This window comes from Muscardinus avellanarius (assembly GCF_963383645.1).
Source record: "Muscardinus avellanarius genome assembly, chromosome: 7".
In the NCBI taxonomy this organism is placed as follows: Eukaryota; Metazoa; Chordata; class Mammalia; order Rodentia; family Gliridae; genus Muscardinus; species Muscardinus avellanarius.
Window position 1 is genome coordinate 31,707,682 of NC_137793.1, and position 23,320 is coordinate 31,731,001.

The 23,320-nt window shown below is 43.6% G+C and overlaps 1 protein-coding gene across 1 annotated transcript in view; it reads left to right on the plus strand.

The window, feature by feature from the left end:
* Nucleotides 1–23,320, plus strand: part of ABLIM3 (actin binding LIM protein family member 3) — a gene marked incomplete at its 5' end in the record, with an annotated part of 115,930 nt that overhangs the window by 40,728 nt on the left and 51,882 nt on the right. Inside the window, 3 exons of the mRNA XM_080698677.1 lie at nt 14,985–15,168; nt 17,311–17,423; nt 22,832–22,958. Of these exons, the coding sequence (XP_080554803.1) occupies nt 14,985–15,168; nt 17,311–17,423; nt 22,832–22,958 (424 nt within the window). The remainder of the gene's footprint in view (nt 1–14,984; nt 15,169–17,310; nt 17,424–22,831; nt 22,959–23,320) is intronic.

Below are 23,320 nucleotides of genomic sequence, written 5' to 3' on the forward strand. Positions count from 1 at the left end.
TACAGCAAGGTCTGCATCTCTGTTAATGTGACTGGCACTGAGTTGACTTCCCAAGCAGCCACTTCACACCACTGATTCATATTGAATTTATAATCCACTGAAAGCCCCAGATCTTTTCATGTGAGCAACTGCCTCTATCTCATCTAAAATCAGCCTCCCCTGCAATGGAGAAAAATCCTGGACTTCTTTGTTCATGATTGAACTGGGATTTGCACTGAGCAAATAAATTACATGTTCTTAGTCCCCAATTTGTTTATAAAAAGCATATAGGACATATTTTATTTAGTGTGATTTGAATTTTATGCTGACAGTTTGCAAATCCCTTAAGTACAAGTTGAACTTCAAGAATGTCTTGGGTGCCGGGCATGATGGTACAAGCCAAGAATCCCAGCACGTGGGAGGCTGAGACAGGAAGCTCCCAAGTTCAAGGCCAGGGCTGGGGGTTTAGCTTGAGGGTAGAATGCCCCTGAGTTCAATATCCAGTTCAAAAAAAGTGTCTTGGATGAGTGAATATTTCTACATCCTCATAAATTGAGATAGGACAAAGAACAAAATCAATAAAATTGTCACAAAAGTGCCTGGGATATGACTCTGCAATTATATTCTTAAGAGAATGTCATTAACTACTTTCTGCTTACGCCACAATGTCATAGTTGACCTGTGCTCCTGCGTGGGCCTCATTCACATTGTGGTCTCAGAACTCCAAATGCAACAAGAGAGTGAGCTTCAGTGAGACCTTTTAGCCTCAGATTGCATCACACTTGTTACTGTCCTGCGGTTAGCAAAACAAGTCAAATGGCCAGCTCACATTCAAGATTCAAGATTGAGAAGAAACAGATTTTGCCTTTTGTGGGCGGCTCTGCAGCATCCGATTTCAAGAGTGAAGATGCATAGAAAGGAATAGTTTGGCCTTTTTTTCCTTTTTAGACTGGGGACTGAACCCAGGGGTATTCGACCTCCAAGTTACAGCCCAGCATTTTTAATTTTTGTTTTGAAATAGGATCTCACTAGGTTGCTGATGCTGTTCTCAAACCTGCAATCCTTTGGCCATTTTGACAATGAACCACAAGGAAGTTGTAGAATCTCTTTCAATGGAGATTTTAAGGGGGAAAAAAATGAACCATTCTTCTTCTGAATATTTGCTCTGAGGTAAAGCAAATGACAAGATTTGGTTTTCTAGCAGCTAAGCAGTTAAAAAAAATTAGTTAACCTTAAAAAGACTTCTCATTTAAAAATTCTAAAATTATATGCACTTCTGTTACAAGTCTTTTAACATGTAGTACTGTGCTGACATGAAAGGAAGGAGCCTGCAGAGGTCAATAAGAAAAATAAAAGGAGATTCCCATGCTTGGGAGGCGGAGACAGGAGGATCACGTAGTTTCGAAGCCAGCCTCGCTGGCTTAAGAGACCCTGTTTCCAAATAAAAATATAAAAATAGGTCTGGGTGTGTAGCCTGGAGGTAGAAGGGCATCCAGAAACCGCAATACCACCAAAAACAAAAAATAAATAAAATAAATAAATAAAAGGAGAATTCTTGGTATGACTACCAATACCAGATAAGCCTTCACCATCATGTCCAGATGGGTCATGGGGAAAAAGAGGCGGTCCCAGAGTCTGGCCAAGTAGAAGACCTCTGCTTATAGCTAGGTTTTCCCCCTACAGAAATCTTACTCTTAATGTGTGTTGAGTGAGAAATCAAGCCAACATGGCAAGAAGTCACCAAGGAAACTTGGTGACTGTCCCATTTCTGGCACTAGGTAGAAGGGAGTAAAAGTTATATGAAACTGTCTATTAATAATTCCTCCTCTACATGGTTCATGGATGACACTCATGCTGTGTATTTGGTATAAGTTTTAAAAGTCAAACAAAATTTAAAAGAAAGTCCCATACTTGGCAAATGGCAGAAGCAAATGAAAATCCTCTTTGGAAGGATTCCACTGTCCTCCAGGCCTATAAGGTTTCCCATAGATAATTTTATTAGGGAAATGTGTACTTTACAATAAAAAACACACACACAAATCATAATAGAGTGAACCTGCAGAAATAATGGAGAGCAGAATCAGAATCGCAAAGACTTTGTATATTGGATTTTTTTGCTATTATATAATAACTGTATAATAAAACCCTATGGGGAAAATACAAAAGAAACATACTTACACACATCAGAGTGAAGCCTCAGATCATCAAAGACAAAGAGATAATCTTAAAAATAGCCAGAGATAAGATCATCTGCATATATACCAGTAAATAGGCCGACTTTTTAACAGCAACAAGGAAACCAGTTGACAGCAGAATAATGCCTTTTATGTGCTAAAAGAAATATGTCAAAGTAGGATTATGAATTCAGCCAAACTGTCTTTCTAGAACAAAGGCAAACCCACAGACATTATTTTTAATATTAAAGACAGAAAGATGTTTTCCTGTAATATCCAAGAACAAGACAAGGATATCTGCTCTTGCCACTTCTACTAAATAGTATACTCAGGTTCATGCAGGCCTACTTAGGCAAGAAAATGAAATGAAAGGCACCCCAATTTGAAAGTGAAGACATGATATGATTTTGTATATAGCAAATAGTAAGAAATGCACTAAAAACTATTAGAACTAATAAAAATTCATCAAGGTTTCAGGACACAAGGTTAATATGTCAAAATCAATTGTATTTCTATGCACTGGCAATAAACAATCTGAAAATATAATTGATAAAACAGTTCTACTTACAATAGTATCAAAATAAAATACATTATAATAGATTTAACAAAATAAGTATTATGACAGTATTATACAACTCGAAAACAAAATAAGTATTATGACAACTATAAGACATTAACAAGTTCTAAACAAATGGAAAGTCATAAAGTTATCCATGCTCATGAATTAGAATACTTAATATTGTTAAGATAGCTAAACTCTTTAATGACTTCACAGATTTAATGCTTTCTTACTTAACTCAAGTTTCCAAACAAAATATTTTGGACTTGCCGGGCGTGGTGGCACACGCTTGTAATTCCCGCGCTTGGGAGGTAGAGAAAGGAGGATCACGGAGGTTCGAAGCCAGCATTGCTGGCTTAAGAGACCCTGTTTCCAAATAAAAATATAAAATAGGTCTGGGGGTGTAGCCTGGGGGTAGAAGGGCTTCCAGAAACCCCAGTACCACACACACACACAAAAAAAAACCTTCAGACTTGGTGACATAAACAATAGAAAATCTTTTTTTTTTCTTTCACATTTCTGAAAACTGAGAATTCCAAGATCAGGGTACCATCATGATTGGATTCTGGCAAGGGTTCTTTTCATGACTTGCAGGTGACTACCATGTTGCTACATCTTCACATAACAGAGAAAAATAAACAGCTCTGTGGCATCTCTTCTTGTAAGGGTACAAATACTATCACAAGGGTTTCTCCCTCAAGACTTCATCTACATCTAATTATCTTAGGAAGGCTACATCTCCAAATATCATCAGATAGGGGTTAGGGCTTTAATACATGAATCTTGAGGAGGCACAATTTAATCATAGTAAATTTAATCTCTATCAAAATATCATTTGTCTTCTTTGCAGAAATCAAAAGGCTGATCCTAAAACTTATGTGGAATCACCAGGGGCACAGAATGCCCAAGTAATTTTGAAAAAGTTGAGGACTCACACTGCTCATTTTCAAAGCTTCCTACAAGACTATGATAAACAATCCACTGTGGAACTAAACAGACAAAGACAATAGGCATGTCAGTCAATAGAATAGAATCAAAAGTCTTGAAATAAACCCTTATACTTATGATCACATGGTTTTCAACAAGGTTGACAAGAATGTGAAAAGCCATCACCAAAGGCTGCTTATTATACATTCCATATATATGAAATGTTCAGAATAAGAAAATATGTAGAGACAGAAAGCAGATTAGTGTAACCTAAGGCTAGGGGGGTTGTAAGAGATGAAGAATCATTTCTAATGGGTTTATGCTTTGTTTGGGGGGTGACAGAAATACTAAATTTATTAGAAATGTACCAAATGTGGTTAATTATATACTTTAAATTATAGCTAGAAAAGTTACTGCTAGAAAAAAAATAACAAAGGCAAAAACATTTTAGACAATAAAAACTGAATTCTGTTTCAACTGATATTCATTAAATCCAATTTCAAAGTAAATCTCGTAAGCAGAAGGAAAATGATCTCAAGATGGAACAAATAAGATGTAAAATAGAATTGTTAGCAAAATCTTAATGAAAAATAGAAAATGCTTAGAAATGAAAGATAACAAGCATAGTATATATTAAAAATTTGCATTATGAGAAGCAGGGGATATAGCTTAGTGGTAAAGTGCTTGACCCAAAGCAGGAAGCCCTGGGTTCAATCCCCAGGACCGCAAAAAGAAAAGAAGAGAAGAGAAGAGAGGAAAAGAGACTTACATTATGAAATGTAGTTTAAAGTGGTATTCAGAGGGGAAAGAATGTATAGCCTTAAATAGTCACAATAGAGCCGGGTGTGCACGTTTGTCATCCCCACACTTGGGAGGCAGAGACAGGAGGATCGCGCAGGTTTGAACCCAGTCACGCTGACTTAAGAGACCCTGTTTCCAAATTTAAAAATATATATATGAAAGGTCTGGGAGTGTAGCCCGAAAGTAGAAGGGTTTCCAGGAACCCCAGTACCACCAAAAATAAATAAATAAATAGTCACAGTAGAAAAGTTTGAAAATTAGTGAACTAAGTATTCAACTTTTCTAAAGGTTTGAAATACAGAATGAATCCAATAAAAATGGAAGGAAATAATAGGTATTAATAAAAAACCCAAATGGACCAGATTAACAAAACCAAAAGTTGATTATTTAAAAACATAATTAAAATGGAGCCAGGCATGGTGGCACACACTTATAATCTCAGCATTCAGGAGGCTGAGACAAGATTGTGGTTTGCAACCAGCCTCAGCTACTTAGTGAGGTCCTTTGCAACTCAGTGAGACCCTGTTTCAATATATAGAATAAAAAATCAGGCTGATGGTGTAGGTGTAGCTCAGGGGTAGAATGCCCCTGGGTTCTAGCCCCATACTGCAAAACACACACACACACACACACACACACACACACACACACACACACAATTAAGACAAAATTCTGGCAGAGTTATTCAAGTAAAAGAAGATCTGCAAATGAACAATCTTAAAGATTAAAATAGAGACCCAACTATAATTGCTGTTAAATTTTAAAACATAGTAGGAAATATTATGAACAATTTTAGAGTAATAAATTTAAAAACTTGGATAACAAGTAAAATTGATGAATTTATAGAGTGCAACTTACCAAAACTTACTCAAGAAAAAATTTAAAATCCCAAATAGCCCTATAACCATCCAAGATATTCACTGGGGTGGGGGTGGGGTTACAGGAGATTGAATCCACAGGCATTCTTCCTCTGAGCTACACCTTAGCTCTTTTTATTTCTGATTTTGCAATGGGTTCTTGCTGAGTTGCCGTGGCCGGCCTGGAAGCTTCAATACTCCTGTCTGACCCTGAAGTCCTTCTGTCTCAGCCACCACACACAGTTCAGCCATCCATAATATTGAACTGCTAAGTTAGTACTTAAAATTCTTCCAAAGGAAAAAAAAAGTGCTGCAATCAAGTACTACAAATATTCAAAAGCAAATTATTTAAATCTTTCAAAAACTTTTCCAGAAAATGGAGAGAGAAAAAAAATTCTCCATTTAAAAAAAATCAAACTTATCTTTTTGAGACAACACAATACTATACAAGAAGAGATAATCATCATGAATCAGTGTGATTCGTGAACATGATTTTTTTTTATATGGCGCATTGTAATCATACATCACATTGGAATACAAGACTTGAGAGGATATACAAGCACACATCATCCAATTAGCCCTCATCCAGTCCCCATCCCATTCCCTCCCCCTCCCTCGATCTCATGCTTGTTTGTTGATTAACTTTGATACCTTTGTTTATGCACCTCATGAACATGAATTTTAAAACCCCAAATGAAATGTTATCAAACCAAGTCCAGAAAATTGTAAAAAAGATAACTGGTCAAGTAGAGTTTATTCCAGAATGCAAAATTGACTTGGTATTAGAAAACTAAGATATTCCACTCTAAAGATATCAAAGGATAAAAATAATCTGGCCATTCTAATAGAGGCAGTAAGATGTTAGCTAAAATTAAAATCAGCATTTATTTTATAAGTTTTTAAAAGGAGGAAGAATTGAATAAAACTGTCATAACTGATAAACAATGTCTACCAAAAAATGCAAACGTGTGTGTGTGTGTGTGTGTGTGTGTGTGTGTGTGTGTGTTTTACAGGGGACTGAACCCAGTGGCATTCTACCACCAAGCTACATCCCCAGCCCTACTTTTTATTCTTTATTTTTGAAACAGGGGTCTCACTAAGTTGCAGGGGGCCTCACTAAGTAGCTGTGACTGGCTGCAAACCTACAATCCTTTCGTTTCAGCTACCTAAATACAGGGATTCTAAGAGTGTGCCACTACACCTGGAAAAAATCAAACATATTTAATGGTAAAATGTTGAAAACATTCTCTTTAATACCACAAACAATGCTCACTGTCACATTTCTGTTCAACATTGGCCTGAGGGTCCCGGCCAATGCAGTAAGATACAGAAACAAAAATTTCATGGTCTGAAAAGAAAACAAACTTGTGATTTACTTTAGATGACAATAATTGCATAGAAAATTTCAAATAATCTACAAATAATTTAGTGAAATTAATAAGAAAATTAGTTTATGAAAAGGAAAGGAACCCTTGTTCACTTTTAGATAATACTAGTGAAATAATTATTCTGGAGCAAATAATATAAGTAAAGAATCAAACATTTAACCCCTCTTGTAAAAATGTACTTAAATGTAGGTAAAGAGGTGATGAGGGAAATTTTCTAAGGAAAACACACCCAATAAAGGAGGAATTCGTTAGAATGTTTTATTTTTGTCAAACCTTTAGTAAAAAGTTGTATCAAGACAGAGATCATCAATTGCCTTTTCTGTGTATTACCATCACTCCCCAAATCACAAACATACACAACATCAATGTATTATTATTACTAAAAAAAAAGGCTGAATCTCAATTCAAGTTTGTAGAGCTAACTACCAAATTATAGGAAATCTAAAAGATAGGGGAAAAAGTTAATCATGAATGGCCATAGGGACACAATCAACGGAATTGAAACTATGGAAAATTTTATAGGACAGATGATGCAGTTTCTGTAATAAATTCATTGGAAAGAGAAAATTGAAAGTGTGCAGAGACTAAGAAATGCTTAAGAGGCATGCCAGCCCATGCATATGTGGGCCTTGATATGTCTGAATTCAAACAGTCAAATTACTAAGAAGAAAAAGAAAAAGAGGCCTGCAGTGGTACACGTAGGGGACCTGATCGCTCTACACGAGGAATCGACAAATGAGCATCGGGAGATTTCAGAAGCATAGTTTCCGTTGCTTGTGGGCAGCTGGTGATCGTTGGTCCCAGTGTCCTAAAATTAAAAGAAAGAAAAACAAAGAATCGGAAAATGTAAACACTGACGAGATAATGCCTTAGTAGATGTTATTTATAATGTTTTTAGGTTGTCATCTTTTGTTTTTCTAAAGAGTCCTGCTATTTTAGAAATGTATTCTGAAATACTAATACCAAAAATAAAAGAATTTATCAAGATTACTAGATGCAGAATAAATACACAAAATAAAATTATACTTCTATACATTATTAACAACCAAGGAACCCTTTGTAGGAAAAAAATTTTAATGTAAGAATAAATCTTGAGCCGGGCGTGGTGGCGCATGCTTGTAATCCCAGCATTCGGGAGGCTGAGACCGGAGGATTGCGGTTCGCGGACAGCCTCAGCTACTTAGTGAGGCCCTCTGCAACTCAGTGAGACCCGGTTTCAAATTAAAGAATAAAAAAAAACAGGGCAGGGGGTGTAGCTCGGAGGTCAAAAGCTCCCAGGTTCCATCCCCAGACCCGCAAAAAAAAAAAAAAAAGAAAGAAAGAAAAGAAAAGAATAAATCTTATGAAGTTTTTAAACTTTTATGATGGAAATTGTAAGATTTTCAAATGTATAAGACATCATGTAAACCAATATTTTTTAAAGATATCAAAAAGTAACAGTTCTACCCTAGTTATAGAGTCAACTCTAATACATTCCATAAGGTTTCTCATAGAAATTAAGCAATCAGAACAAACCCTCACATATATGGAAACATGTTTTTTGCAGATAAGTGGGGAACAATTAAACTGCTTGATAAATGGAACTGACATGATTAACTAAGCATGTGGGGAGAAATCGGTTCCCTACTGTATACCATTCACTGATGTTAATTCCAGGTGAATTAATAGTGTAGATATGAAAAGCAAAACAATAAAAATTTTAGAAAGCAATGCAGGAGACATCTTTTTAGGATTTCAGGTTAGGGGAGAGTTTCATAAAGACCATACAGAAAGTACAAATCATCAAGGAAAAAAATGTTAAATTCAGCAATGTAAAAACTGAGAACTTCGGCCGGGCGTGGTGGCGCACGCTTGTAATCCCCCGCGCTTGGGAGGCGGAGACAGGAGGATCGCGCAGGTTCGAAGCCAGCTGCGCTGGCTTAAGAGACCCTGTTTCCAAATAAAAAAAATATAAAATAGGTCTGGGAGTGTAGCCCGGAGATAGAAGGGTTTCCAGGGACCCCAGTACCACCAAAAAAAAAAAAAAAAAAAAAAACCTGAGAACTTCAAGGCACCAAGGGGAATGAAAAGACAAAAAAGATAAGCCTTGAGTTGCAGAAGATGTTTATAATAGCAACTGAAAAAGGATTCACTTCTAAGATATATAAAGAATTGCTACCAGTATCAAAGCAAAAAGAAAATGGGCAAAAGATATTAGCAAACCTTTTATAATAGGGGAAATATAAATGGTCCATAAACACATAAGAAGGTTCTCAAGTGTGTTAATAATCAGGGAAATGAAATCTAAAATCACAATACGATATGGTTTCACAGGCATCGTGTTGACTAGCCAGGTATTTCCAAGTGTTGGTGATGCTCTGGACGAGTGGAAGCTGCTGGTGCCTATAAATGGGGGAGGGGCTAGAGAGGCAACACCGCACAAATACAAACATGTCAGCCCGGCGCGGTGGCGCTCGCTTGGAATCCCCCGCGCTTGGGAGGAGGAGACAGGAGGATCGCGCAGGTTCGAAGCCAGCCGCGCTGGCTTAAGAGACTCTGTTTCCAAATAAAAAAATTAGAATAGGTCTGGGAGTGTAGCCCGGAGGTAGAAGGGCTTCCAGGAACCCCAGTACCACCAAAAAAAAAAAAAAAATGTTCACAGATGCATTTTTATAAAGGCAAAAACTTGCAAGCAGCTCAGCTGTCCTTTAGCCATGGACTAGATCGATTGTTATTTATTAACTGTGGAATACAGCAGCACAGAGATAATGAGTGAACCACAGTTTCATGTTTGCTATGAGCGAACTTCAAACACGTGGTACTGAGAGGGTGCAGCAAGCACAGAAGAACAAATGCAGAAGTTTCTATCAACATAGAGTTCAAACAGCCACACAAAACAAGATAGGGCTTAGGACACATCACAGGTCGTCAGACTGTAAGGGAAGCAAAGGGATGCTAAACACAGAATTAGAGTTTGCGAAGAGGGTTCTCTTCGGGAGGCGGAAACAGGCTTCTACCACACTGGTAACATGCTATTTTATAAACTTGGCAGTGAGTACATGGGCCTATATTTTATTACTGTTTAAACTGTGCAGATAAACCATAGTGGCCCACGATTGTAATCCCCGCGCTTGGGAGGCTGAGACAGGAGGGTCGCACAGGTTCGAAGCCAGCCTCAGCTACTTAGTGAGGCTCTCAGCAACTTAGTGAGACGCTGTTTCCAAATAAAATATTTTAAAAATGGGTCTGGGATTATAGTCCGGAGGTAGAAAGCCCCTGGGTTCCACCTCCAGTACCACCAAAAATAAATAAATAAATAAATAAATAAATAAATAAATAAACTGTGAAGATATATCTTATATATTTTCTCCAGGTATATTTCACAATTAAAATGTTTCAGTGTATTAGATTACCCTCAGGGGCCTTTGTAACTGTGATTTTGAAATTTCATAACAGCCATTCTTATTTGAAAAGTTTAAAATCAACAGAAATACATGACAGAATCCTAGAGTCTCGGAACTGAGAATGTCTTCAGTTATTAACTAACCCCCTCATTTCACAAATGAGCTCCAGAGAGGTGAGATAATTTTCTCAAAGTCACAAGACACCTGAGTGGTAGAATAGGATCATGGTTAGTAGCCCCTGAAACAATGCATTTTTCCAGCCACACACGCTGGCGCTATGTGCAGCCTCTCCTCCCACCGTTCTTACAGTGAAAACCCCTGGATTTTCTCAAGGCAGTTCCAACTTTGCATATTCTGTCCTGTTATTCAACCATATGATCTGCTATTGTGTATTTTTAATAGACCGTGTGTGTGTGTGTGTGTGTGTGTGTGTGTGCGTGCGTGTGTGTTTGTGTGTTACTGGAAATTGAACCCAGGGGCATTCTGCCTCTGAGCTACATCCCCAACTCTATTTTATCTTATAGTGTGAAAACAGGGTCTCACTGAGTTGCTAAAGGCCTCACCATATTGCTGAGGCTGTTCTAGAAACTGTGATCCTTCTGTCTCAGCCTCCCAAGTACTGGAATTATAGGCATGAGCCCACTGTGCCCAGCTTTTTTTTTTTTTCTTTGTTGTTATTGTACTGGGGATTGAACTTAGTGGTATTCTATCCACCAACTACACTTCTAGCCCTTTTATTTATTTATTTTTTGATGGTGCTGGAGTTCCTGGAAGCCCTTCTACCTCTGGGCTACACTCCCAGGCCTATTATATATTTTTTATTTATTTGGAAACAGGGTCTCTTAAGCCAGCAAGGCTGACTGCGAACCTGCACGATCCTCCTATCTCCGCCTCCCAAGCACGGGGATTACAAGCGTGCACCACCACGCCCAGCACCCTTTTTTATATATTTTTTAATTTTATTAGTGCATTGTATTCATACATCATAATGGGGTAAGAAAAAAACTTGTGTAAACATACATGCATACATCACCCAGTTAGCCCCTACTCAAGCCCCACCCCATTCCCTCCCATCCCTCCTTCCCATGCTTGGCTTAGTGGTTGACTTCGATTGCTAAAGTACATCGTGTGCTTTAGAGAGTTTCCTTCTTCCCCCCCCCTCCCATCCCCTCAGTTAGGTTGTCTTATTTGCTCCTCTTTAGGATTTCCTTTTTCTATGGAACCAGCCAAGATGCCCATCAACAGATGAATGGATTACAAAACTGTGGGAAATGTATACAATGGAATTTTACTCAGCCATATAAAAAACACAATTACATCATTTTCAGGGAAATGGATGGAACTGGAGGACATTATGCTAAGTGAGATTAGTCAGTCACAAAAAATAAGAAATCGGATGCTTTCCCTAATATGCAAAAGCTAAGGAGAAATGGGTCATAGGAGGAACTCTAGATGAAAAAGGAAATCCTATAGAGGAACAAACAAGACAGTCCTTTTTACATTTTTGTTTGGAAACAGGCTTTCACTAGGTTGCTGGGAGTCTTGCTATATTGTCGAGCCTGATTTCAAGCCTGTAAGCCTCCTTTCTGTCTCCCAAGTACTAGGATTATAGGTGTGGGCCATAATGTCCAGCCCAAACTTTATTTTTTGATTCACAGAATAATGGCTGCCTTGGGTGTACTAATCCCCATCAATTCTACACTGCTGACCCTCTCCATGGCCTTTCCTGTGAATATCTGGCCCTGCCCAGCCTCAAATCGCTCTGTCATGCCCATCCTCTTTCTCTATACCTTCCATTCCTGTATTCCCCACTGTATTTCCAGGAACCTCTGTGATTCTTATCAACCTTTATATGCTTTCAACCAAAAACTTCCTTCCTCAGCTCCTTGGGGAAAATGGAGGAACTGATTGTTCTAAGTTTTCTTGTGGCCTCCTGGTTTTCTGCACTGAAAGAGGTGGCTCTTGGGGTGGAGTTGGCCAGGAAAACAAAGGAGAGAAAAGAAGGGAAAAAACAGGAGCTGTTTCCAACAAGGTGATAGGCTGTGACCCAGCTAATGCCACTAAGCAATTGATCCGCCACCTGCAAACCCGGAACAGCCTGTCCTCTGGCTTCTCAGGCTCTGGGGACAAGGCATTGTATAATTTGATGATTTCTTATGATGCCTGGAGGAAGACACGTACCCGCACCTCCCAGCCACACTGTCCAGCTGCCTCTCCACAGGCTTGGTCTCAGGACCCACAAGTAAGAATCCACACAGAACTTTAAATGTTTAGATACACTAAGCCCAAAAGGAAGCTTTTTCCATATACTCACCGATATCAGTTCTAAAAGAAAAGCTCAGCTTCTTCATTCTTTGAATTAAGAGAATGAAGGACCAAGTTCACTGGTGTCCAGAGAATAAGGGACCAAGGGAATTAATGATCGACCCAAGCCAGGTGTGGTGGCGCACCCTTGTAATCCCAGTACTTGGGAGGCTGAAACAGGAGGATCGTGTGGGTCCAAAGCCAGCCTCAGCTACTTAGTGAGGCTCTCAGCAACTTAGCGACACCCTATTTCCAAATAAAATATAAAATAGGTCTGGGAGTGTAGCCTGGAAGTAGAAGGCCCCTGGATTTCATTCCCAGCACCAAAAAAAAAAAAAAAAAAAAAAAATCAACCCAGTTCACTGTGGTCCAGAGACTTAATGGCAGTGACGAAACCAGAGCCCCGTGGTCTGATTCTCAGATAACTCCATTTCCCACCATCCTGCTGTGACCTCTGGAGCTGCTGCCTCCTCAAGGGGCCCAGCCCTAGCCTGCCTCTCGTTTACAAAGGTGAATGAACACTTGGGAAATATGTCTGGCATTCATCTGGAAGTCTCTTCTATTTTTTAACCTGACTTCATTTGCCGAACAACTTTCCTGCTAATGATGAAGTAGCATTCAGAAGGATGATGTTACCCAGTTCTGGGCTGGCTCCTTAGCTCTGCAGGCTTAGAAACTGTCTTGTTGGTTTTCCACCATCGATCACTCTTGAGAATGCAGACTTGTGCTAACCAGATCCTCAGAAAACCCATATGAAACACCAGAGGATCTGCTTATTAATGTACATGAGAGCTATAACTCTGGTTATAGCTGTGGCCCAGTCAGCTCTTACTCTCCAAAAGGTAGTCTACATGAAAGGTCAAACTGTCAGACAGTCCTTGGAAGGGTACGCTCAGAACAAGGGGACATGTCACAGGGTTTACAGTTGCCTTCCTGACTGACCCACCCTTGTGTTAGCTGGACCAATATACTCTGGGTTACTATAGTTCAGTTGGTCCTGATAAGAGCCATTTATCTATGGAAGAAACTTTGCCTCTTTCCATTCTGCTTATTGTGTGTTGATTTTCTAACTTCCCTCCTTATGGGAAAATCTTATTTCCCAAATGTCACAGTCCTTTGGTGGGGCTTCCTCTCACATACTTTGATTATTCAGACACCTGTAAATCACCTGCTCATCTATTATCAGACCTATTTATTTCTTCATCTGCTCGTCTATTATGAGACCTATTTATTTCTTCATATTGCCCACGAGGACATTCTAATAGTCCGTATGAGATGCCTGTGTAATCATGTTGTGGCTCTATTCAAAAGTCATCAATGAAATTGATTATTTTTGCAGATAGATGATGGGTAATCCTTATACTCTTTTCTCCACTTTTGTACATTTTCCAAAGTAATTTAAAAAATTTTAACTAGATGGAGACCGAGTATGGTGGCACACACCTGTAATCCTAGTACTTGGGAGGCTGAAACAGGAGGATCAGAGATTCGAGGACAGCTTCAGCAAGTAGTGAAACTCTCAGCAAACTAGTGAGACCCCGTTTCAAAACAAAAAATAAAATTAGGCTGGGGGTGTAGCTCGAAGGTAGAATGCCCCTCAGTTCAGTCCTCACTACCACAAATAAATAAACAAACAAACAAACTAGGGGGAAAATATCCATGGTTTCTCCATATCCCACAAAGCCTGAACTTATTAAGCCAGATTAAAGCCTTCCTCCAACTTGTCTGAAAAACATTTTCCTGTATGACTTCCTCTCCTACAAACACCACCGCCTCACCCCAGTCCCACCTCACACATACACACAGCCTCCTCCTTCTGCCTTTGGCCTCCTTCTGTTCCTTCGCTGTTCCACTCAGATGCCATCTCCTCCAAAAAGCCTCCCTTCATCCCTCCCCTGGGAGGATGAGTAGTATCCTGAGGCACAGTATTTGCTGCCTGAAGCCCCCCAAGGGTGCATGACAAATGGCATCTTTCCATGTGGTCTTCTCTGCAGATGGTTTTAGCTCTTTGCAGCTCAGGGACTGTGTGTTGCATCGTTCATGCCTGGGAACAAACCGACCCTCTGCGACTGTGGTGAGGACAAACCATCCATTCCACAGCCATCCTAAGCCGACTCTAGTTGGGGATTTGGAACATGCGGCTTCCACACTGCTCTTCACCTGGCACAGATGCATGCACTTAGGAAGCACCCGGGAGATTTTTAACTGAAGGATTCTTTTATATAATTCATGATACAACTGGCTGTGTAGTGCTGCGTGAGCCATGGGGCCTTCAGCTTCAGTGTATTGACAGGATTGTACAACATTCTTGGTACTGCCTCAAGCCGCGTGCATCAAAATCAACTGGGTGGTGTGTAAAAGGCAGATGCCTGGGCTGTCCACTCAGGCCCAGGCATCTGCCCTGAAGATGCTCTTAAGGGATCCTGATGCAAGTGGTCAACAGGACATTCTCTGAGACATTCTGGTTCCACAGGCCCATGAGGTCAGATGTGCCACTATTCCCTGGCCACTCATGACAAAGCCAGACTCCAGCCTTTCCCCCAGGAAAGACCTCGTGCTTGCAGACCCTCCCTGGACTTAACCTGCACTGTTTCCCTCCTTGTTTTCCCAAGTGTGTGGCTGTGGCCTGGCCCAGTCAGGCTTCTTCTTCAAGAACCAGGAGTACATCTGCACCCAAGACTACCAGCAACTCTATGGCACCCGCTGTGATAGCTGCCGGGACTTCATCACAGGAGAGGTCATCTCTGCCCTGGGCCGCACCTACCACCCCAAGTGCTTTGTGTGCAGCCTGTGCAGGTGAGCAAGTGCCCAGCAGGGCCAGGGACTCTGGGGAGCCCCAGGCAGGGAAGACATGACCTTCTCCAGGTAGTTCTGGAGTTTAGAGAGCTCAAGCCAGACACCTGGATTTCAAAAACCTCAGGGCAAAAGGATCTGACAGGCCGGGGGTTTTCAACCCTTTTGGCAGCTGAATCCTTTCTGTCACAGGCAGCCTGATGTAAAACACTCTTTTGTCCACTGATGGAGGCAGAGTAAGTACCTGAGCCCCACTGGTACCCTGATCCCTCAGAACTCAGTTCAGAAACCACAGATCTGGCTCAGGCTCCTGTAGCTTCTTCCACAGGTGACATACGATGTCTGCCTTCCTTTGTCACCCTAGCACCACCTTCTGCTGGCAGGGTGACCCTGGGAAGGGACACCACCTCTGTAAGCTTTGGTTTCTCCAACAGTAATGGGAGGTGGTCAAAATCACAGCAACCTAGCTGTGTTTTCATGAACATCAGTGAGATGGAGCATGCAGAGACCTTAGCTTGGCTGTTTCTATCAGTCTCCTCATTACCATGACAACCATCTAGCCTCTCAGGACATCTCCAGTGATGGAGAGCTCCTCGCTGTCCCATTCCCCACCCCAGCATCTCAGTCACTTGTTCATCTAGCAAATGTACATTAAGGTTCTGCTGCATGCCAAGCACCGCATTAAGGAAATTGGAAAATATGAAGAAAACCTCAGCCCTACCCACAAATATGTTAAAATTTAATGGATGTCTCTGATTAAGTCATAAGTAAAGCGTGACTAGAGTATATATGCATTTTTAATTGGGAAAAGAATGTATGGATTGATTATTCTTCCCATAAAATAACCACTGGTGAGTTAGCTTCAGGGTGACTAACCAGTTGGGGTTTCTGATTGGAATTGATGGTAAAGTGTATAAACAAATATAATCACTCTATGAAATTCACTCATTCTTCATCCATCTTGGATTCTGGGGTCCCAGACCCATCAGAGGTCAGACAGAGGGTACTATGGCACAGGTGAGGTCTCAGGCCATGATTTAGTGAGTGGGCTGCGAGAACGTGGCTCCCCAGCCCACTTCCCCTGGTTTTCCTCCACCACCCCACAGGGGAGCCACTGGAAGCCTTTGTCAGGACTTATGCTCAGAAACCATATGACAGGTGTCCCAAACTGCAGGAGAAGCAAGAGCGGCCAAACGATGGGATTTGCAGCAATGGGATTCTTGTACATTTTATAATTTGGGAAGAAGAACATGTATACACTGATCCCCCTTGGCTGAAGAAACTGAACAAATACAGAGGAGGAGGGAGACGGTTACATGCAGACTTATAAACCTCCCATTGGGATGGGGCAGTTTAAGAAAAGTCTGGATGGTGAAAGAAAGAAATTTTAGTAAGTTTGGGTGTTGAATTAGGTTTTTATTGTTGCTTTTTGTTTTATTTTGATACTAGAGGTTGAGCCCAGGGACATTCTACCTCTGAATTAACCCTTCAGCCCTATTTTGTATTTTGGGGGGGGGGGTTTGGTGGTACTGGGGTTCCTGGAAGCCCTTCTACCTCTGGGCTACACTCCCAGACCTATTTTATATTTTGAAACAGGGTCTCTTACGCCATTGTGGCTGGCTTCGAACCCGCACGATCCTCCTGTCTCCGCCTCCCAAGTGCGGGGATTACAAGCATGCGCCCGGCTTGTATTTTTTTATTTTGAAACAGGCCTCGCTAAGTTGCTGAGGCTGGCCTCGATCCTAAAATTCTCCTGCCTCAAGCCTCCCAAATACTGGGATTATGGGTGTGTGCCACCACACCCAGCTTGAATGAGTTCTTAGCATATGAGGAGAGATCAAATCGAGGTGGAAAATATCCTTCCAGGAAGAGGGAACAGCAGGCTTTTTCTCTTATAGCTGAAACATAAGCAGCAGGCTTCCCCAGTGTCAAATCATATAAATGGCCTCTTGGGGCCTCCAGCTCTGGCCACCCCACCTGTTGAGTGACTTAGTCAGCCTGTCGGTGTGAACAGAGCTTCTGGTGCCCTAGAAGGCAAGCTGCATGTGTTAACAGAGCATTCTGAGCACAGGTGTTGTCAGGTCACCAATGGCCACAAAATCCTCAGAAGGGGAAGCATTGACATTCTCCCTCATCCTCATGCAGGAAACCATTCCCCATCGGAGACAAGGTGACCTTCAGTGGTAAAGAATGCGTGTGCCAGACGTGCTCCCAGTCCATGACCAGCAGTAAGCCCATCAAGATCCGTGGACCAAGCCGTGAGTCCTCCCCAGGAGCACCTCCCTGTGTGTGGGCGCTGTCTCCCTGGGCTCCCCTGTCCTGGCACTATCCGCCACTTCCACGGGCCTGGAGGGAAGCAGGGGGGTTCCCACCCTGGACAACTCCTGAAGCACGACCCAGCTGACAAACCGCCCAGACACACCAGCTTCACAGGCACAGTGCAGGGAAGACGGGCTGCCCGCTGGGAACCGCAGTGCCAGTGCCAGTTGCCATCTACTCGGGTGGGTCTCTTCTGGGATCAGTAGGTTCCTGATCTTGTGTCCCAACGGCACCATGACAGAGTCGATCAAGTGTTTGTCACCAGAAGTTCTCAATTCTTGTAAACTCCACTAAGAAAGAATTTGCAAAGCCAAACAAGGTGGCGCAGTCCAGTAAAATCCCAGTACTTGGGAGACCGAGATAGGAGGATCGCAGGTTTGAAACCAGCCTCGACAAATTAATGAGACTCTCAGCAACGAGATCCTGTTTCAAAACAAAAAATCGAAAAAGGACCAGGAGTATGGTGCAGAGATTAAAATGCCCCTGAGTTCAATCCCCAGCACTGAAACCAAAAGAAAGAAAAAGAAAAGAATTTGCAGGCATGTTTCTCAAAAGGAGAATGAGGGCACACTGGGACCGTGGGAGTGAGTGCTTCGTGGAGTGTCCCCCACGTGCCACTGCACCAGCCTCATTGTGGAGCCCGTGGAATTGCCCCTTCCCGGGCTCACCTTGGGTCTCTAGGGATGGAACACAGGAGTCGACACTCAGTACGCTCTCGTATGATTCATTTGCTGTTTCTCAGATTGAGAACCACTATCTAGGGACCAGGGGGGCCTCTGCGATGTCATAGCAATGTTATGCTTTATTACCAAGCCATTCCTGGAGGCTCAGGGAGCGTGGAGAGCGCGCCTTGGAGCAGCCATGCTTGCCGAGTACATCTAGAGGTCTAAATCATTGCTCCCAGGTGCCCTTGCCGGGTCTCTGGCTGTGTGCACCCGCCTGCGCACCCACTAGCCCCCTGGGTCTCCACAAGCCACACGAGGCTCCGGCATTCTGTCATGTCATATGACACTCTGGCTGGCCTCCTCAAGAGAATCATTGAAAACCCATTAGCATCCTGGGCTGCGTCAAGGTGCGAGTGCCCGGGCTGCAGCCACGGCACCAGCAGAGTCAGCATGCTGGGGCTGCAGCCACCGAGGAAGGCGAGCAGAGAACACCTGGAGTCAGCAGGGCTCGGCTCCCAGGGGTCCCCTTAGGATCTGGCCAACCATGGTCAGCTGAGGGGAGAGACGGTGGAAAGGTTCCCTCCTTTGCCTTCTGTTCCTTTCAGTCAAATCAGATCTCATTCCTTGCATGTGCAGAATCCTTCCTTCAATGTCCTTGATGATGCCCACGAGCAGCATGAGGCTTTGACGGCGTTTCTGTCTCAAGGCGACTAGATGCACACACTGCTCTCCTTCACAAGCCCTTAGAAGCATCATTCAGAATGACAGCAAGATAGGCGGCCAGGATGCAGGGCCAAGGCCCTGTGGCCGATGCTGCTGAGGAATCCAGAGGCATCGCTGGTCCACATGGGAGGCAAGCTGGAGTCAGGAGGCTGCCAACCTTCCGCACAATGCAAAGCAGTCAGGCAGCCTCCTCGAGATTCAGTTAGCAAAGCTATGAAAGCGGGATGGAATTCATCATACTCACTAGAGTGCTGTAAAAAGCAAGATAACATCCATCTTACCTTGTACTGTGTAAAATATAAAGCGAGACAGCAAAGCAGCACTGAGGACAAGACACCGAGGTCTGTTGTTTCTCTCAGGCAGTGCCGTGTGTTTCTGTGGGCATGGGCGTCTCCCTCAGGTGGCTGATTTCCTCAGCCAGGCGTGAGGGCTTCTCAGTGAGCACGTTCTCCAAGAGAGGCTCTTAAATGTGTCTACCACAATTTTGCAATTAGGAGGTAGAGAAAGAGGAGGGGAAGTGAGTAAAGAGAGACGAATGAGCACATGGACAGCCCCCAAAGGCGCCCTGGGGATGACGGCGTGTCCCCCGCTCCCACTGCCCATGATGCTCGGTGCTCAGGCTTCACTGTTGGTGCTGCAAGTGCAAGGGAGCCACACGGGAGGGGTGTTGGAATTTCTCCTGTTCCCAAGAAGAGCGGGAAGCAAAACCAGATGTGAGAGATAGCTAAGAAGAAGCACATATTATGGGAAAGGAAAAAGAACCTCGTTTGGGTTTTTTTTTTTTTTTTAAGTTACAGGAATATGAAGTTTTCACCCGCGGAGAGTAGATAAAGATATCTTGGGAAAACAGGAGCAGTGTGCACTCAAAGGAGATCAAGAAGAATATCCAGGGGCTGTCAAGAGGAAATAATCATGTTACTTACTAGGGAAAAAGAAATGTCTCCTCACAGATTTTCCAGAGAAGAATTAGCAGCAGTAATGGCATCACCATCATCACCACCACTATTAATACCACGCGCACCATCACCACCATCGTCACCATGACCATCACAACCACCACCTTCACATCATCAGTATCACCATCATCACCAGCCTTCCAACTCCTTCATCCACATCAGTGCCAGCATCACCATCACCAACGTTGATTACCACTATTGTCAGGCACTAAGTATTTTACACATACCTCATTTAACCAGTACAACAACTCAATGAAGAAGATAAGACTAATTGGTTTTTGTTTGCCTTTTGTTTGTTTGTTTGTTTGTTTGTTTTGGTACTAAAGATTGAATCCAGAGCCATTCTACTTTTGAGCTATACCTCCAGTCCTTCTTATTTTTTATTTTGAAACAGGGTCTAAGTTGCTGATGCTGACCTCAAACCTGTGATCCTCCTGTCTCAGCCTCTCAAGTACTGGGTTTTCATGTATGAGCCATGATGCCCAGCTAGACTAATTGTTTTATAGATGAGAAAATTGAAACTCAAAGAGCATGAACAGCTTTCCCAAAGTAACACAGACATTAAGACGGGAGAGCAGGCTGGCTCTGGAAGCTATTCCTCTAACACCCTATCCCAGAAACATGACTTGCTAATTGGGAAAGGTCTTATCTTCCTGTATTAATTGCCTAAAACAAGGGGGTTTGGGGCTGTGACTCACAAAGCCCACTTATGGTTCCTGATCTACATGGAATGAATGACATAGTCAACTAAACTAAGGATGACTGCCGGGGGCTTTGTAGGCTCCCATAATAAAGCATGGGGTTTAGGAGGAACAGGTGGGAGCATCATACTTTCTGCCAGCTGAAGATTGTAATTTTGGAAGGGAGAAGATCTAAGGAGGAGACAGCTGGCTCTGCAGAGACCAACTGGGGTGAGGGTGTGGTTCTGACCCAGCTTACAGTGCCAGACCAGGGACTCCCAGATGGGGTGCCTGAGGCTGCACCGATGGTCAAGAGTGAAAGCAGGAAGAAGGAGGAGGAAAAGGTCCAGATCCATGTGAAGCCATACAGTGGAGAGCCGGTCACATAACATGAAAAGAAAACACACACGGAGAAGGCATCCCAGAACTCTCAGCAGGAAAGACCAGGGCTTTCCAGCCACAGGAATCGTGCCTTTAGCTTCAGAGTATAGATCAGGCAACACATAGAATGCGTGTTCAATACTCAAGCGAGTGGAATAATAAGAACCATTTAGGAGACATGTGCACAACTGATTCTGATTGTAAGGAGGGCACCCAGATGAGGAGGCTCACTTCTGAGCCCTCTCAGGGCTCATAGGTCAAGTGATTAGTAAGAAGGGCTGAGCTGCCCAGCCCTGGGTGCAATTAAGCAGAAGATGAGTGCTGGAACTTGGAGCCCCCATGGAATTATTAATCATTATTATTATTAGACACAAATTCAGCTTTTGTGCCCTAGAAAGCTTTACCAGACACCTGTAACATCTACGCTAAGCAAGTCACTTCAGGTGCCTGTCTGCCTGTGAAAGGAAGGAGGAGTCTGACCTCGCTGAACTATTGTGTTCTGAAGCTTGCAATGGTTGGGAAGGGGGTGCAGAAAGATATATACAGACCCCTGGAAAAAAGAAAGGGGAAAGAGATAAACCCCATATTCTTTATTCTCCCAGGCTCTCATCTTTAGGTCTGAGGCTTGAAACATTTTGCAGCTGGAGAGCCCGCTGGCTGGTCCCCAGGGCGGGCTAGAGATGTTAGCAGGGTGCTCAGTACTGAAGAGGCAGGCAGTACCCAAGAGAACTGAATCATCCAAACGCTTCCTCCGAGCTAGATCTTCCCCACAGCCTGGGCACACCACCCTGCCTAGATGCACAGACACATCGTCTCTCCCAGGGCTGGCTCCCAGCTGGCTAGGGGGCTGAGGAGCCAGGTCCCCCCAGCTTTAGATGTGATTCCATTTGTCCTCACTATTTCAAGTGATCATTTGTCTTGTGGCACCAACAGGGAGGTTTGTCCTCTGGTAAACTTTGCCCCGTGACCCTTTCCTCCTCCAAAGTGGGCCATCCGGTCAGCAAGGCCTGAATTCCCAGCATCTCCCAAGTACCTTGGACGCTGGTCCACTTCCTGTCCCTCCCCCCTCCCACAGACATTCATTGAGCAACAGGCAGACCTCTGAGCCTGCCCCACAGTCCGCTGTTTCCAAAACACGTTCCAGAGTGACTGCGACGAGGGGTAAGGGTGCATTTCTGGTTTAGGACACTCTCATCAGACTCTAATCTTTGCTTCTTGGGGAAGCCGATGTTTGGTAGATAGGCACAGTGGGGACGCAGGGGGCGTGGTCAGTTTTATTCTCCGCCCGGGTGCTGTAGGCCCATTCATTCACACACCTTCAGCAAGCATGCTTGGAGTTCCTACTGGGACCACTAACCTCCACAGAATCCACAAGTGAATTTGATCAGAGGATGACCACATCAAATGAACTTTGCCAGACAAGGGAATAGAGTTAGTCTCTGAACCCAGACCTGGCCCTTGCCATTGAGTATACAGCCTGAGGGGGAAAAAAGGACCCTGTCCCTAGGCGCTGTGCTTCTCAAACTTCACGGCGCACAGAGTTTGCTGAAATTCACAGGTCTGGGGGCCCCTGTGATGCTGCGTGTGTGCCGCCAGCTCCCAGGTGATAGGGAGGCTGCAGGCACTGAGGTCTCAGAGAGACGCACAAGCTTGGTTAACAACCGGAGGAGGGCACAGCTGTGTAGGGTCTGCTTCGGAGGAACAGTGGCCACCTTGCTGAGCAGGGAGGGCTTTGCTCCTCCCCTACACCACAATCCCCCATTGAAAGGCTTGGTCTCCGATAGCCTTTTGTCTCACTCCATTGGAAGCTGCAGGGTCAAGGGGGGCCCCCCCGCGAGGCACCTGGTGTTCAGGGAGGGGTTTCTTTGGTGCGGGCATGAGATGGTGGCAGGAGTCAAAGGAGCCGGGCGTTTGGCTCAGCAGTGCCCTCTTTTCTCTGCAGACTGTGCCGGCTGCAAAGAGGAGATCAAGCACGGCCAGTCACTACTGGCGCTGGACAAGCAGTGGCACGTCAGCTGCTTCAAATGCCAGACCTGCAGCGTCATCCTCACCGGGGAGTACATCAGCAAGTGGGTGCCCCTCCCAACCTCGCTTCCCAGGCCTCTGCAGCTACCCAGCCCCTCCCACCACCCACCACCACCTATCTGAGTCTCTAGCATCATCCGCAGCCACACTTGGAGGGGACAATGGCCTCACTCCCTGCCCGCCCCGCACGCGGCTTCTGCACACCAGTGCTCTGCCCATCTTCGGGGGTGGCCTCTGCCCTGCGCCTTCTGCTCAGAAGTGGCCCCACACTCTCGCGCCCCCACCTCCGCTCCCCCATCGCCACCCCTCAGACTGCCCCATTCATTCCTTTTGTATAACCTACCGGCATTTATAAGCATACAGTTATCTGTTTTAATTTTTAATAATGATAATGATACTAACGACT